Source organism: Episyrphus balteatus, chromosome 4 (genome assembly GCF_945859705.1).
Source record: "Episyrphus balteatus chromosome 4, idEpiBalt1.1, whole genome shotgun sequence".
NCBI lineage: Eukaryota > Metazoa > Arthropoda > Insecta > Diptera > Syrphidae > Episyrphus > Episyrphus balteatus.
The window spans coordinates 55,844,093-55,860,831 of NC_079137.1; the positions used below are offsets into that span (position 1 = coordinate 55,844,093).

Below are 16,739 nucleotides of genomic sequence, written 5' to 3' on the forward strand. Positions count from 1 at the left end.
TATCTTAAATTGTTACTTTGTATTTAGCGTCTTTGTTAATTCTTTTATTTACGTATATTCGTTACAATTTGCATTAAGTAATACTTAATTTTTTTTAAATATTAATTAAAATATAAAACAAATTTTTAAATGCTGGCTGGTATGCTTAAATTTAATAAACAATTTTGTTTTTGTTATTTTAATAAGCGCAATAAAGAAAAACAAAAAAGAAATATTTTTTTTTATGTTTATGATTTACTTATATAATATTTAAGATTAAACACAACATTTTGTTTTTCAGTTAACATTGCTACACTGACTTATATAAAAAATAGCAATACTGTATTTTTTTTTAATTTGTTTAATTTTTTTTTTACAATTCTCATTTTATTTGAGTTTATTTTTAAATTTTTAGTTTAAAAATATATAAGAGTTTTATAGACTACAAGTAATAACACCAAACATCAAGCAAATGGGGGTACATTTTCGTAGTTCTTAAAAGATTGAACTCATACTCAGAAATATAAAATATATAATATTGTAAAGTTGTTATTTTAAATTAATATTTAAAATTTGCTTTTGTCACTGATTTAAAATAATATTATTGCATTTTATAAAATAAAAAAAACACAAACAATTTCTTATTTCAAGACAAGTTTTATATAATAAAGAATCAAAATTTACTAAAGTGTCATTATTGTTTAGATTTTGACATCTCGAAAAAAATTAAAATTTAAATCCTCTATATAAAACTTGTTTTAAAATAAATCAACAATATTGTAAAGCGATTAAATTTTAGCAACAAATAAAAAATAACTATTTATGAATAAAAAAAAATACTAATTTCTGAGCTGTATTCAATTTTTTCTACGAGTACCTACATTTTTTTTTTTTACATATTTTTCAATCACAATTTACAAATTTATATAAAACAAAAACCGCGATATGTAACTGGGATTTAAAAAAAGAAAATATGATAGGTACAAAATTCAATATGATAAATAAAAAAAATTAAATAAAATAAAAAAAAAATTAAACCATAGTGAAAAAATATTTAATAATAATAATTTAATTTTAATTTAAGAACTTAAATGACTTCTTTCCTCCATGTTGGCACCAACTGTCAAGATATTTTCCTTTTATATTATTTCCATTTACTTTGAATATTTAAGTCTGGAACGTAGTATATACAGTCCTTTTATGTAATAAAAAGTGAACGCGTTCCACAAAAAATAATAAGTACCTAAGCAAGCCCCTTAGAGGTTAGGGCTGTTAATCAGACAACAATCAAAGCTGTATTTTTTGTGTTGTTTATAAGAACAAACTTTGAAAATTTCCGCCAGAAGTGGTTTTCAAGAAATCAACTCGAGAATAATAGCGAGTGTAAAAGCGAGTAGATTTTCGCGTCCCTAGCGGAGAAATAAAAGGCTACCTAAAAAAGATGATGCCTACTTTAAATCCCACCACTAAACAATAGGATTTCCACTTAAAATAAGGGGAATCCACTTAAATTCTGTTAAATTTAAGGTGAGCTTCTTTTTATTTGAATGTGAAATTTCATCTTAAAAGACATCAGCTTTAGATGCAGTTTATCATACATATTTCCAACAACGAGTTAGCTTGATGGTAAAGCATTCGCTTAGTGTCCCAACAATTTTAGGATCGATCCCCATTTGCTGACAGCTTTTTTTTGATTAAATGGAGATGTTTTTCCGCTTAAAATAAGTGGATCTCTTTTAAATTTAGACATTCAAAAAATCAAGAAGATTTTTTAGCTTAATTTAAGACGGAAGTCATCTTGACAAAAAACCATGCAAAAATCCGCTTAATTTAATGCGGAATCGGCTTTTTTTTAGGTGGTCTTTTTTCTCCGTAGTTGGTGTATCACTAATGTCAGATAGATGTGATACAAAAAACCTGAGTTTGCTTAATGCTGAAGATCAACAAGCTCAACTTTTCCTAGCAGTTTTTTTTTTTTAAAGTCCTTTTTTTGGCTCTACATAAAAACTTACTTAGAACTTTACTACACACTTTTGATTGTTTTCGTTTTAATCTCCTCTTAAAGTAATAAAGGAGTAAAATTATGTGTGATCTTCATAGTTGAAATATCTCCTTTTTTTAAACAAGGCAGTCTGATAATATGGAAGACAGTAAGGCAGATTTGTCTGTACGTGACGGTAGAGACAGCCTGGTGAAACAACTTGAGTATAGCTTTAATGGTCCCTGTCAGATGGTCCCTGTTTGAGAGTAAGAATGTTGGGAATAATCACGAAACTTTCGTCAAACTCTCTGTAAGCTTAAATGTTGGATACCTATTTTATTTCAGTACAGTTGCTGTTGCCTATTCTCAAAAAATTTGGAAATTGTTGGAAACAAAACAGATTTTTGTGAAAGTGGACCGCGATTATATGTAGAAAAATCAAAAGGAAACTGATCTAAAGTTTCATATCAGTTTCCTCTACTTATTACATTTTAGTTTCAAAAAAAAGTCTCAACTATAATTCTAAGAAAACAAACCGTCATTTCGTGAACGTTTAGCATAAAAAAGTTGTATATCTTTTGACTTTCGCAACCTATAATTCTGCATCTGATGAATTTTAAAACGAAGCCTTTCTTTCTATTTTGCAAACTGATATAAATTGTTTGTAAAACAGTCTCAAAGTCAACTTCGCAAACGGATTTCAATAAGTCACACTGTCTCACAAAACCAAACTAGATCCCTTTTTTTCACATTCAGAATTGTGTCATCCTTCTGCTTTTGAGATTTTTTTTTGTAAAAAAAATTTATGAATTGGCCCGCATTCCTACAATGTTCTCAAACAAAACCAAATAAAAAACATAATCATGCCGAGAAAAACAACTGAAAACACACAAAAATCAAAAATCTGAAAGCAAACAAAAACTCAAAAAAAATATTGGTTTCAAATAATATATTTTTAATATTTTATTTTTCTTTTTCAATTTTTTAAATATATGTAATCAGTAATCACAATATTTTATGTTTAAATAAAACTTTGTTTCGTATAAGTTTAATTTTGTTTTTTTGTTGTATGAATTGTTTTTTCGATTTAAAATAATAATTTAATTTAAAATAGAATTAAACAAAAAAATTAAATTTAAATAACAATAATTATATAGAAAAGATGTAATCTAAATGAAAACTATTTATTGTATTACAAAAAAAAAAAATAAAAAAACAACTAAACATTAATATGGCCAAAAAAAATATAAAATAATATTAGAATAAAAAAAAAAAACATAAAATATATTTACTAAAAGCTAAAAACTTACATAACAATATTATAATAAAATAATAAATTTACAAAAAGTCTACTTTTTTTTAAATAAATATTAATTAGACTATTTTTTTTATCGATTTTCTTCTTTTTTTTTGATCAGGAAAAATAGTGATTTATGCTTTTTTAACTTTTTATTTTTTATACAAATTATTAATTTTTACCTGTAGGTATTCCTATTTTTTCTTTTTTAATTTTTAAATATAATAATTAAACAACATAACTTTACAATTTTTCATTTTTTTTTTTGTAAGTTAAATGTTTAAAGTTTAAATCTATCGATTTTTTCTCTTAAGCTTAACCTATCTTTTTACACAGAGAGAAATTCGGATGTTATCAACTATATTTTACTTAAAAGCTAAAGTTTGTGTTATTTTTGTGGGTAAAATTTTTAATTTAAAAAATAATTTATTAAGAATATTTACAATTTTGGTTTTATTTAATAATTTGATTCAAAAGGATTCATTTTGTTTAAACTTTAATTTTTTTAATTTTTTTTTGTATTCGATTTGACATTGAAAAAAAAAACATAAATTCTTATGTTTATTTTAATTTTTTGTTTTTTGGCAGTGTTTTTTTAATACCTGCAAAATGGCGTCCCTCCTTATACTCAGTCATTGTTATTTTATACAATATACATTTTTAATTATTTTTTTTTTATATAAAGAATTATTGTTTAAATTAAAATTAAAAACAAATATTACACTGTCCTCGGCATTTTGAATGTGAAGAGGCTTTTTTGTTTTATTGATTTTTTTTTTATTTTGTTAATTTTCATATATAAGTAGTTAAAGACAAAAAATGAAAATAAAAAAATTACTTAATTGTGCATGTGTGTGTGTTTTCTTTTATTAATTAATTTTTTTTTTTTTAATATATAAAAAGTTTTCACAATGAAAAACTTATTTCAATGGACTAGATAATTGGGGTGTTTGTTGTATATTATTTTGGTGGTAAAATGTTAACAAAAATGGCGCCCAACACAAAACAGTCTTTAGAGTTGACTAAAACTGCTGGTTGATACCCAATGGGCGGTATATGGACGTGCCGTCAACTATATAGGACCATAATCACTCAATGCCTGACCATGTTGAGGTCCTGGCAGAGTAACAACAACTGATACAGCCCGAGAATCCACAACCGACCCAGGAGCCGTACTTTGTCCACCATAGCAACCACCGCCAACACCACCGCCAGGTAACATAACACCACCATTATTGCCGGGTGTTCCACCACCAACGCCTCCACCAATTCCACCACCGCTTGTCATCATGCCAGGAGGAGCTCCAACCATACCACCAACGCCGCTTCCTACCATACCACCAACTGTACTACTGCTAATGCCAGCGCTCATGGGCATGCCACCGCCGCCATGACCGCTGCCAAGAACACTACTACCGCCGATTGTACTGCCGCCTCCACCCATTGGCATGCCGCCGGTTGAAGCACCTCCTGACTCGCCAGGTCATACATGACTGGCCGGTGGTTGTTTCAAGACATGGTGGTGCAAATGGTGGTGGCTGGTCGATGCAACACTGGCGCCTGCCTGAGTGTAAGGAGTTGCCATTAATGACCCTGCCGCTGAACCCGGCACACCCATTCCCGATCCAGCATATGGATGGGGAACAGGTGGTCGCTGCTTGATCAGAGCCTGATTTGCACCTGTGTGATCAGGATGTCCGAAGAGCCGGCGCCAGAAACGTCGCCATGACTCTAAAGTCTTACCCGACCATATCCACACGCCCGATGTTATGCCGACGGCCAATGCCATAAAATACTTGAGCATTAGCACGGAATAGAGAGGCTTTTTAGCTGGGCCTTTAATATTGGCGCATGGGCAAGCCAGCACTTTGATCCAGTCTTCGAAGTAAGCTGCTTCGTAAAGGTAGCATCCAATGACAATGGTCGCCGGGACGGTATACAGGACGGAAAAGATACCAATACGAATCATGAGCTTCTCAAGTTTGTCAGCCTTGACGCCAGCTCCAACGCCACCTTGTTGCTTGATCACCGATCGAATGCGGAAGAGTGATACAAAACCAGCCATCAAGAAAGTTGTGCCAATCACCAAATACACAAAAAGTGGTGCCAAAACGAAGGTCTTGAGATGCTCGGTGTTCAAGTTACCGACATAGCAAATTCCCAAAATCGGATCACCATCAACAGCCGATAAAAGCAACACGGCAACACTTTGTACCGTCGGAATTAACCATGCGGCCAAATGGAAATACTGAGAATGCTTAGTTATAGCTTCATTGCCCCATTTCAAGCCTGCTGCCAAAAACCAAGTAAACGACAAAATCACCCACCAAATCGACGAAGCCATTCCGAAGAAATACACCAACAAAAAGACCAAAGTACACGATTGTGGGCCAGTTGAAGATTGCCTCAAAATCCGGCCATCGCATGCAATCTCGTCGTTGTTCATAAAAGTCTTTGACAAATACCCGACTGCAACCATAAAATAGCAAGCAGACAAAAAGACAATTGGCCTCTCAGGATACTTGAATCTTTCGGTGTCGATGATGAATGTGGTGAGTGTCATTAGAGTGCTGATGAAGCACAGACCCGACCACAGTGCGATCCATATTCCGGCGAATTCCTTTTCGTCGTTTGTGAAGAACGGCCCCTTGCATGGTATTCCGCAATTTGACACGCCGGCCACCCTTCCGACAGTGGTGTTGTACCAGTGGTTTTCCTTCCCCAGGAGTATCAGTGGTGGACGGCAACTGCATGTGCACTCCTTTGTTCTTTCTCCTAGGGAATTTTGGCAGTTTTTTGAATTCTTTCCTTTGCATTTGGCCGATTGTGATTTGTTGCGATTCGATTTGCCACCGGAACCGCCGCTAGAGCTGCTCGAACCGGAGTCACCTCCTCGAGATGAGCCTCCTGAACCACCGGAACCACCTGACGAATGGCCAGTTCCTTCGTTTTCGGTATAAGTCGGTTGTTCCATGCAAAGATTTTCGGGATCGCCGTGATATGGCAAGTGTTCGCAAGCCATTCGTTCGGGCCATTCAAAGCTGTATTGCTGCATAATGGGCGCACAACCTGAACGAGCTCGTTCGCATACTGATCGACAAACTGGAAGAGGCTTGTGATAGTCTTCCAGGCAAATAGGTGTGTACATTGAACAGAGGAAGAATTTCAAATCTGGCGAACATTTGATCTCCACTAAAGGCCAGAATTGATGGACTTCTAAACCAGCTTCGTCCTGGGTTTCGTGGTTCATTTCGTTCGGGAATGATGTCATATTGTAACCGATTCCTCGGCACATAGGAATGGTTATTTCTTCGCAACGCGAATTCGGGTCTTTTGGCATTGCCGGCAGACCAAAAGCTGGAGCTGGACTGACTTCCATCGACATGCTGCCACCACCCATGCCGCCCATCCCGCCCATTCCGCCTCCCCCACCGCCATTGTCTGTCATGTGTTGCATACCATCGGCGGTAATTTGTGTCGCTATGACTCCAAGTATTAACACATGGAGCAATATTCGCAGACTTGACAGTCGTGGACTGCAAAGTGTTCTTCGTCTACTATGTTTTACTGACATTTTGACGAGATTTGTCGTGTGATTATACATTTTTTTGTTTTTGTTGAGGTTAAATCAGTTAGAGCGGGTTTACACTAAAATCAGACCAAAGCTGATTTTGTGCAATCTCGTGATTATATTTAGTTTCTTTTCGAAGAAGAAGTCTATCCCCCTTCGACTTTCGTTCGGGACTCCGTTAAAACTCCTATAGAGCTGTTTATCTTCGTTTTCACTTGTCTTTTAGATTCTTTTTTAGATGAACAATGAAGACCAGAAGAAAGAATGAGACTATACGCCAACAACAACGTTGTCGTGTTGCGTCAAATCGTTCGAAAAGTTGACATCTGAAATGAAAGAAAAATGACAGATACGCATTAGGATACAAGTAGTTTTTTTTTTTTTATTATTTTTTTGTTGGTAAATTGTTTTTTAACAAATCAATCAATCATAATGATGGAAAATTATTTTTAACCTAAAAATAACCCAAAGACGAGAAACAACCAATTCAACATGATAAAGAAGAAGAAGAAACCATACAACAACCAAACGACATAACAGAAGCTTCGGTAAAGGCATCATCTTTCGGATTTAATTGAATTTGACAGATTTCAAATTGAAAATGATTTTTTTTTTCTTCTGTCTGTTGTCTTACTTGCTGTTGGCTGGTAATGGTGTTGGTCTTTATGTCACATCAGAGAGACTCCCTTCAAAAAGACGAAAAAGAGTGTCACCAATCTGTCGGTTTTTGGACTTTTTGGGGGGCTTATTTAAGTCGAGAGAGAAAGAAGAGTTGAATTTAAGTGGTCACCACCAAGACCGAGAATATCAATTGCTCTTTTTTTTTTTTGTTTGTGGTGACTTCTTTGGTGGTGCTTGATTCTGTCTGTCTTTATGATTTTAAACTTTAAACAACGATATCGATTCTCTGGATGATGGAAGTAGGTTGTTTTATGGATGCAGTTTTTTGTTTATTAACTTTAACCGCGACAAGTAGGTAGTAATGAATTTCTGATGCTGATCTCAGCAATGCTACCGAAAAAATGTTAAGCGAATTTAAAGTAGCAATCTTGTGGTTTTTAGTTTGACAATTTATGTGGTGCAATTACTGTCACATCAGCGGGATTTGTTAAGGTTTAAGGATTTTGATACTTTTATAACATTAAGAGGTGTAGACAGGTATTTTCGGCTTGGGGACACCTTTTTATGAGGAGGTCAATGGCTTTTCAGAGATTTTTTTGAGGTTTCCAAAACCTTATTATGTGATGAAGTGATAGGTAGGCAGTTTTTTGATTCAAAATTAGCCAAAGGTTTAAGCAAAATTCCTAGAACAAGATCTTCTGTGTACTGTTAAGTGTTTATTATGCACTGTACTCTTCTGTCAATTGTCTACTGTGCACTGTTTACTGTGTTTAAGGTGTTTTTTTTTTAAATTTCAATGAAAATGTTCGTTCTTGTTGATTCTCACGGAATCGAGTGATAGTTATTGGAAGTTATTGAGAAGATTTTTATTTCATTTTGTTTCTCAAGGATGTCATCAAGGAGCTTAGAGGTGCAAAAATAGCAACAAACGTTGCGACTTTCAATTTGTGATACTGTCAGTTGGTTGGTACTTAATGAGGATGACCAAAGATATTATTGCCTACCAGACTTTCTCACAGTCTTGCATTTATCAGAAAGGATATTATCTTCACTTATCTTAAATGTTTATAGAAACATACTTAACATCTATTCAATCAGTGTTAATTGCAGCTAGTCTTAAATAAACATTTTCTTCACTTTGGTTTTTTTTTATGATATCTTTTCAATGACTGTTAAAGTTTCTTTCACAGAAATATTGGTGATGATGCAGTTTCAATTAGTAGGTATTTATTTATTTTTATTGAATTGAATTTGAACTTAAGAAAAAATTAAAAATTTCAAAATGATCTCTTGCTGGCTCTTGAACTTAAATAAATATTCAATACCACTTCTTTAGTGGAAAAAACACTTCACAATTTCATAAAGACTACATCATTGTTAAGAGGAAAAATAAAGTGCAAATCACCTTCATTATATCTTTTCTGTATAAATCACAATATTAATTCCTTCTACCTACCCACTTGACAATGATGATTCCTTATTCATTACAATAAAAAAAAAATAAAAATAAAGAAAAAAAGATCACCAAACCTTATCCATTTGTTATTCTTGTGTGTCAGACCTCATCAGCGAAGACCATCATCATCACAGAAAGCCTTTTTGATATCTTCAGTCGTCGTCGATCGTCGATCAGCCAAAACACACACAAAAAAAAAGATCGGCGACAAGATGGATGATAAATTTTCTGATCTTAAGAAGGAGAGTCCAGAGTCTCCCAGATCTTCCAACTAAGCACTCATAATTAAGTAAACATGATAAAGATACAAAAAAAAAAAAAAATAGTGATCTCCCAGTAGCAACTTATTCGACAGAGTATAAATATATGGCTTCTATTTGAACATAAGTTGGAGGATCTTGTCGTTGATCACGACTATTCGACCATCTCCATCTTCAATCTTGTCTCAAGTCTCTCTTGATGGTTAAAATTTATACTGTATTTGGAGTGTGCACAGTTAAAATATGGTCACTTGTGTTTAAAGGTCTCTATGGTGTTGGTAAAAAAGGTAAACGTTGTTGATTACGATGATGGAAATGGTTTTTTTTTACCTTTTTTTTTGGTCTGATACAGTAAAAAAAAAAATTGATACCTTTATGGAATAAATATGTTGGCACACTCAACTGGACCATATTGACACTAAACTGTTTGTTCAGCATCAATAAATTTTTGGTCTGTTGAACTTTTGAGTGTTGGAGATATTTTATTCAATTTATAAGTTTTTTTTGTCTTCGTCTTCTGAGATGTCTGAAGGTTTTTTTTTAATGGAAAGGAAGAAAAACTGAATAAATATTACTAAAATACGTTACAATTTAAGTCTGAGATTGCTAATCCGACAAAAAAAGTTGTTGAAGTTTAAAACCCCTTTAGAGCTTCTAAAATACTATTGAAAGTATAAATAAAAAAAATAAAAAAATTAAGAACACTTGAAAGAATCTGAGCAGTATCTTCTTTCAGTGTGTTGGTTCAGTTGGGACTTAGTTCCTTCAAAATTACTTTATTGACTTGAAAGTTTATGGTCTAAAAATGTTACCATTGAACCAAAGAATTAATTCTTATAACTTTTGTTGTACATTACAAGGCTAATAAGCTATAAAATGCTGAAAGCAATTCGTCGTTCAATTAGAAAAATACACCTGAAATCTCTTCAAATTTAATATACAGAACTTTTGTTACTTTTGTTTGTTATTCCTTGTTGTAAATTTAAAGGCTAGTAAAAGAGCAAAACCTTTGAAATGGATAATTCTTCGTCAAATCAAAAATAAGCTCTACATTTTGTTCCAATTTGATAAATATCATCAATTTCTCACATAAATTAATTCTAATTTTTTTTTTTTGAGAATAAAATAAAGCTTTGTTAAGAGGCGAAAACCATTTAATTTTAATGATGTCAAAATTAGCCATAAACATCATTCAAAACATCACTATAACTCTTCATCTAATTAAGAAATCTTAAAAACCACTAAGAAAATGAGCCTTCTTCACCATACCAAAAAGAGACAGATCACTTTTCGTATAATTTTCCTAATATTTATTTGAGCAGTTTCATTAATAAATTATAACCAAAATTGTAAAAATTTTTGAAATATTTCTAAAAACTGTCTTTCTTCTTTCTTCTTCTCTTATCTCTCTAAAAAAAACGACATTCAAAAAAACATTTTTCATTCCGACAAATACGACTATATTCCCCCTTCTCTTTGTTATGAAGAATCATCATCAACATCACAGACAAAAACAACAACAACAAAACGCATTTTCATCTCTGAAAATAGACAGAGCTCTGGCTCTGCTCCACCTTAAGACAAACATCATATTTCCAAAATATATATAAAAACAACAACAAAAACCAAACCGACCGACCGCACCAGAACATATAATTGACGCTGTAAATCTGTTAACACCGTACGCCTTCAGCGGAGACCATAAAAGCTGTTAACTTGTCATGTTAAATAATCTTTGGCACCGGAATTTCATATTCATTCGACGACTATCCTCTACTTCGCTCTCATCCTTCTCCGGAAGATGGAGGAAGGTAAGGTACTGATGATGATGGTGTTGGTGTATTTTACCATGAAAGATGGAGATGCTTCTTGTTTCTTCACCTCCACCTTCAATACTCTATAAAAATAAAAATACAAAAAAAATAACAACAACAACAACAAAATAATTGCACGCCAGCGGTAGTCCATCCTTTTGTTCGAATAACGTATAAATCCCCCTCCCCATCATCATCACCATAACCATCTTACCCCCCAACCCTCCTTAAATGTACACAGAGCTCCTGTTGTTGTACATATTCTTCATCGGTGGGTGTGCTCGCTTCTTCAGGTTTTTTTTTTCTGCCTGATAATGGATTTGAAGGAAATGTTGATGCAGATGGTTACACTATGCCATCGCACATCTTCCTCCTCCTGATGGTTGCGGGCTAAAAGAGCAACAACATCAACCAAATGAGAAACAAAGCAGACGTTAGTAAACGTATCTCGACTATATACGCACTTGAGAGCTATGGCGACTCAGAGATGTGTAGATACTGTGTAGAAAAAAGAGGATGCCTTTGACTTGAAACTGTGGGTGATACTAGGAACCGGCTATAGCACTTCCCGCCCGTCGACAACGACCGCCAGCAACGTGTACATAGTTCACCATTAGCTCCTGAAAAACCTGGAGTACATTTTCGGCTCTGTTTGTTTTGTTCGACAGCAAATGGTTTTTTTTTTCGTTCGTTTTACTGTTTTATATTTTTGATATTCCTAAACAGTTTTTTGTTTTTGGAAGTTTCAAGCATTTTTATTGCTGCTTCGACGGGAAAATGTGTTCATCAAGCCCCCAGCCAGTAGCCAGAGCGTTAGAGCAATCACTTAACAATGTTTCCCTTAGCTAGCATTGGCGACGACACGGGCGGTATACGAAACAAAAAAGTGAAGGTGTGTGTTGTTATTCTTTTTAATAGCAACAAAATCCATGTGTGTCTGGAATTTGAAATCATATCATGTCAACAAATGAGGTTAATTACTTTTAGAACGAAAAACTGAAAAAACAACACAACACAACGTTGTTAAGTTAAACATCTCAGGAGGTATAATAAGATGGACGATTGAATGTCTAAAAGTTATAATACAGTCTATGGCCAGACATTGATTTTTCTTTTTCTTTCTTTTTTTTTTCTTGAGTTCGAAGACCATAACTCTTCAAAACTCAAGTTGTTAAATTTATTTTTAATAGCAAAAGGTCAATGTGTTCTTTGGTCTTCTTCTACTGCTGCATCATTTGGAGAACGTGTCATGTCGGTCTCCAAAAGACCAGACCGTGATTCATAGAGCTTATCGTAGGTTTTAGTGTTCTTTTTTTTTCTTTTCTTTACTGTTTTGAATACTTAACTAGATCAAAGTCTCAAATTGAATTTTTTTTGTGGATTTTGTTCACCTCAAAAAAAGTGACCAAAGTTTATTCAGCACCTTATCAAACAATTTTTTTGATGTGTCATGCGGTCGTATATAGATGGTGTATAGTGTCATAAATATTCTTGAGGGATATCTACATCGGAGGCTCAAAATATATTAAAAGCAAACAAAAAGTTCTGTTTGAGAGAAAGAAATTGACTTGCGGTCTCTTTTGATAAAACAATCAACTGTCAGAAAAAAAAAAATGACAATTGACAGTATAATTGCAATAAATCGATCAATGTTTTTTTTTTCATTTTGAAATATTGTCGAAGAAGGAGAAGAAAAAAAAGGTATGCAATGTGTGACTACCAAATTTTGATAACGAACTGCTGAAAAGCGATGGGTTAAAGAATTTATAACTTCCAGTCTTTTGCATGGATTAACTGCAGCTGAATTATGTACTGCATTCTTTTTCCGCTTTGCTGAATAGGCAAATAAGCAGTGGAGCACTTTGGGACCTTTTTAGCTGAATTTCTGATCTTTTATTGTTAGCGGAATTACTTTTTTACAAGCCGAATAACTATATTTGAAAGAATTTGATAAGTAGAAGCATTGTCAATTATAATCCAAAGAGCTGAATTGTTATGTTGGAACTGTTAACAAATCTTATACCGAAAAGCAACTCTTCATGATGAATGCTTCGCTTTGGTAAGACTAAGCTACGAGCTGAATAGTTTAAGTGTACGCTGAATTGCTATTTTATTCGTTAAAACACTTTATTGAACGACTAACGAATGCGTCGCGAACTTTTGTTGAGCTTAACTAAGTACTATACGAGTTGAAGCACTCACTACTCCAAGAGCTGAAAAACTTCAATGCAAGCCAAACCCAATATGTATAGAATTGATTTAGTTTATTAAATGAATAGCGCTTTGATCAATCTTTGATCTAGGAGGTGAATAGCTTTACTTCAATGTACTTTATTTGGTACAATTTGAGATACGGGACGAGATAATATCCTTTAACTGAAGGTGAATTGCTGATTAACTAGCTGAATTATCAATTTATTAGCCTGATTATTTTATTTGGAGCTAAATGACTGCTAAACGTAATACACACTTAAATTTTAGATTAATTGTAGATCCGTGAGCTAAACATCTTTGAGTTACATACTTAAATATTGGTAAAACGAATCTATTATGAGCTGAATAGTTCTAATTTAAGCTGCTGTAGAATTCTAAGCAATCTATTTCCAGCTTAATTACATGTAAGCTTTTGTTTCATTATAGCTGAATTGCTGATTAAATAGCTGAATTATACTATTCTTTTACCAGAATCATTTTTTTTAAGCTGAATAACACCTAAATTAGCTGAATAAAACTTGGTAGGGGATTTACAAGGCAAAAAGCACAACTTTGTTAAACATTTTTATTTTTTTTTTTTTAATCCCAGTGTTACGAGATACGACTTTAAAAATTCTCTAACGTTAAAAAAGTTAACATTTATCTATCGATGTCAAGTTTTTCGTCTTTTATTTTCGGTTAAAAAACCAATTTTTTTTCAAGTAGCTTTGGTTACATCGTTTACAAATCGATGTTGTGACAGTGAGGTTGCGCCTCTTCAGTAAAAATAGAATAACTTCCAATGGAACCCTCAGTTCAATATGGCACATCTTTCTACCTTTAAGAGTCTACCGCAAGAGTGTGTACGTATATAAGATCTTGAGATTTCACCTTAGAGCTCTTTTGTTTGTTTACCTGAACAGCGCACCTTTGCTCCAACACTTTGTTGTCATCGTCTTCGTTTCATTTTCATCCACCTATCTATCTCTATACCATTCATTTATACCATTCATTTGATTAACACATTTGAAAAACTTCAAACGAAGTTAACTTTAAAGGTCAAAGAACTAACGAAATGAACAATTTTACATAGTCTTCAACATCATCAACACTCCATTTTACATCAACCTCTCTCTATACCCTTCTAAATGCTAAAGTCCACTTTTGATCCTTTTGGGATTCGTTGTTTCTTTGAGGTTATTTTTTAAGACACAAGAGCAACTACAAAAACAACAACGATGACGAGATGAAATGCAGTTCTGCATCAAGTGTAGTAACACTATTTGCGATGCTCCTTGTATAGTTAAAAATACTTCCGACAAAAGTACCGCAAAAAGATTAACATCCCCTAAGGGTAAACCCTCAACCTTATATCCATCCTTTCGTTTCGTTTGATGAAAATGTTAAAGAAAAAAATAAAAGAAAAATAGAATTGCACGTCAAACAACTCCAAGTTCATCTCTTTCTCTCAATGAAATTGCGTTAGGACGACTCGATTCACAGTGGGATAGATTAGGGTCAAATGTAAATGGTATAAAGTGGTTAAGAAACAATTAAGACTTATTTTATACTTGCATGACAAACTTAAGATTCTTGCAAACGTCTTAGGCGAAATATATCTTATTGCCTTGAAATATCTTTAATTGGTATAATTTATTGGTATAAAAATTAAATTTAAGTACTTAAATTAAATACTTGTACAGACGCAAAACGAAGTTATTTCAATTAATTAGTAAAAAATGAAGAAATGCAATCAAACAATTGTGTTTTAACCATTATTTGGTTGATTGGTATAAACTGGTCTAATCTGAAAATAATGCAAGAATTTCTAAAATAATTCTTTTTATCAAAACTTCAAGATGAATTGTGAATCAGAATTAATTTTTCTTTTCAACTACTTTCGTAAACATACGTTCCTAATGGTATAAAAATTGGTATAAACAAAAGAGTTAAAAGCGTTCCTTCTTCTGCACTCAGGTGTAAACAGGTTTAGTTAGAACTAAGTAGCAAAAAGGAAACAATTCCTATCAAACAGTGGTGCGTAAATTATTATTTGGAAGATTGGTATAAACTGGTCTAAGTACTCAAATTAATACTTAACAAAGATCCCCCACTTCCCAGATTCCCAGATTATTGCCCCACTGTTTGACGTAAAAAGTCTTTTTTCTTTAATTTCTTTCATCTTTAAATTTTTTTTTTTTATCCTGCATATCCTTTAGGATTTGAACTTAAAATAAAATTTATGATCGCGTGCGATAAAATAATATTCCGTTGGTTTTTTTTATACTTTTTTGTATTTGTACATATATTTTTATCTCAAACAAGCCGTCATGGAGTGTAAAAGAGTGTGTATATGGAAATTGAATAAACTGCATAGGTCTTTGACTGGTTTTTGCTTTCTTTTTGTGTTTAACCTTTTTGAAAAGAAATTTTATTTTTTCTCCCTAGACTCCTAACTTTTATCGCGTATATTACCTTTTTTTTGCGTTGTTTCAAGTTATTTTTTTATATGAAAGAAAAAGAAAATCATTTATTATAAAAAAAAAAACAAAAACAAAATTGCCAAAGAAACTTCTTTGACGGTTAAAATTATTCTTTAGTAACATTTTATTGCTTCTTTATTTTGTGGGGGAAAAACCCTTGACACAAAGAATATTCATCCCTTAAGATCAATAAAATTCGATTTAAGCAAAGAGTTTGAAGTTGAAATATCAATCGCTTTTGAAAGTTGAAGCTTGAAGGGTAGATATTTTTTATGAGAAGTAGATGTCTTCTCTTGAGATAAAGTTTATTTTTCAATGAAAAACTTTATAACACTTTTAAGATCCAAACCGCGCTAGTAGTTTTAAAGCTGCTATTTAGCTTGAAATTGGAACATCTCTTCCATTTGTATTGCTATTCAACTGAAGTAATACTGATTCAAGACGTACATATAAAAATGACTCATATTTCTTTAAAACAATTTAAAGTTAAGCGAGTAAAAGCTATTCAGCTCAAAAATCAGCTATTCAGCAGTTGAATATAGCCGTCAATTAGGAATTATACCTTCAAATATGACTATTAAGCTTATAGAATAGTTAATCAGCAAGCAATATGGCACATAAGGTATTACATAAAGTAGCTTGAAATGGAGCATATATGTAGTTTACTGATTTATGTACTATGGTCGAAGTAAATGAACTCAGCTCGCAATTTACATTTCAAGGGATTTGAAATATAATAGTTCAGCTCGCAAATCAGCTATTCAGCTACAGTAGATAGCTTTAAATCATAATGCTAGCGATAAAGAGAATTAATAATTTCGAAGAATAGTGATTCATCGATCAATAGAAGTGGAGCTTAATCGTTGCATTGTGTATGAACACCTTAAATCTTTTTATTCAGCCCTAAAAAAAAAGTGTCGTGATTAAACGTTCAATAATGCTGTTTAAACTATGGAATAGCAATTCAGCGCACACTTAAGCAATTCAGCTCGTAGTTTAGACTTACCAAAGCGATACAACCATCATATTGAGTTGCTATTCAGCATAAGTTTTGTTAATAAAGGCCATTAAAGAGAAAAAAATA

General features: G+C 32.7%; 2 protein-coding genes across 2 annotated transcripts in view; both read right to left on the reverse strand.

Moving 5' to 3' along the window:
- Positions 1 to 4,329: 4,329 nt before the first annotated feature.
- Positions 4,330 to 4,701, reverse strand: LOC129919270 (uncharacterized). The gene has a single exon (XM_056000124.1). It carries the CDS (start codon positions 4,699 to 4,701, stop codon positions 4,330 to 4,332), a length of 372 nt encoding a protein of 123 aa, XP_055856099.1.
- LOC129919680 (frizzled-2) overlaps positions 4,566 to 16,739 on the reverse strand; it is a 228,625-nt gene continuing 216,451 nt past the window's right edge. The window contains exon 6 of the mRNA XM_056000652.1: positions 4,566 to 7,154. Coding sequence (XP_055856627.1) covers positions 4,741 to 6,861 — 2,121 coding nt within the window. The 5' untranslated portion in view covers positions 6,862 to 7,154 and the 3' untranslated portion in view covers positions 4,566 to 4,740. The remainder of the gene's footprint in view (positions 7,155 to 16,739) is intronic.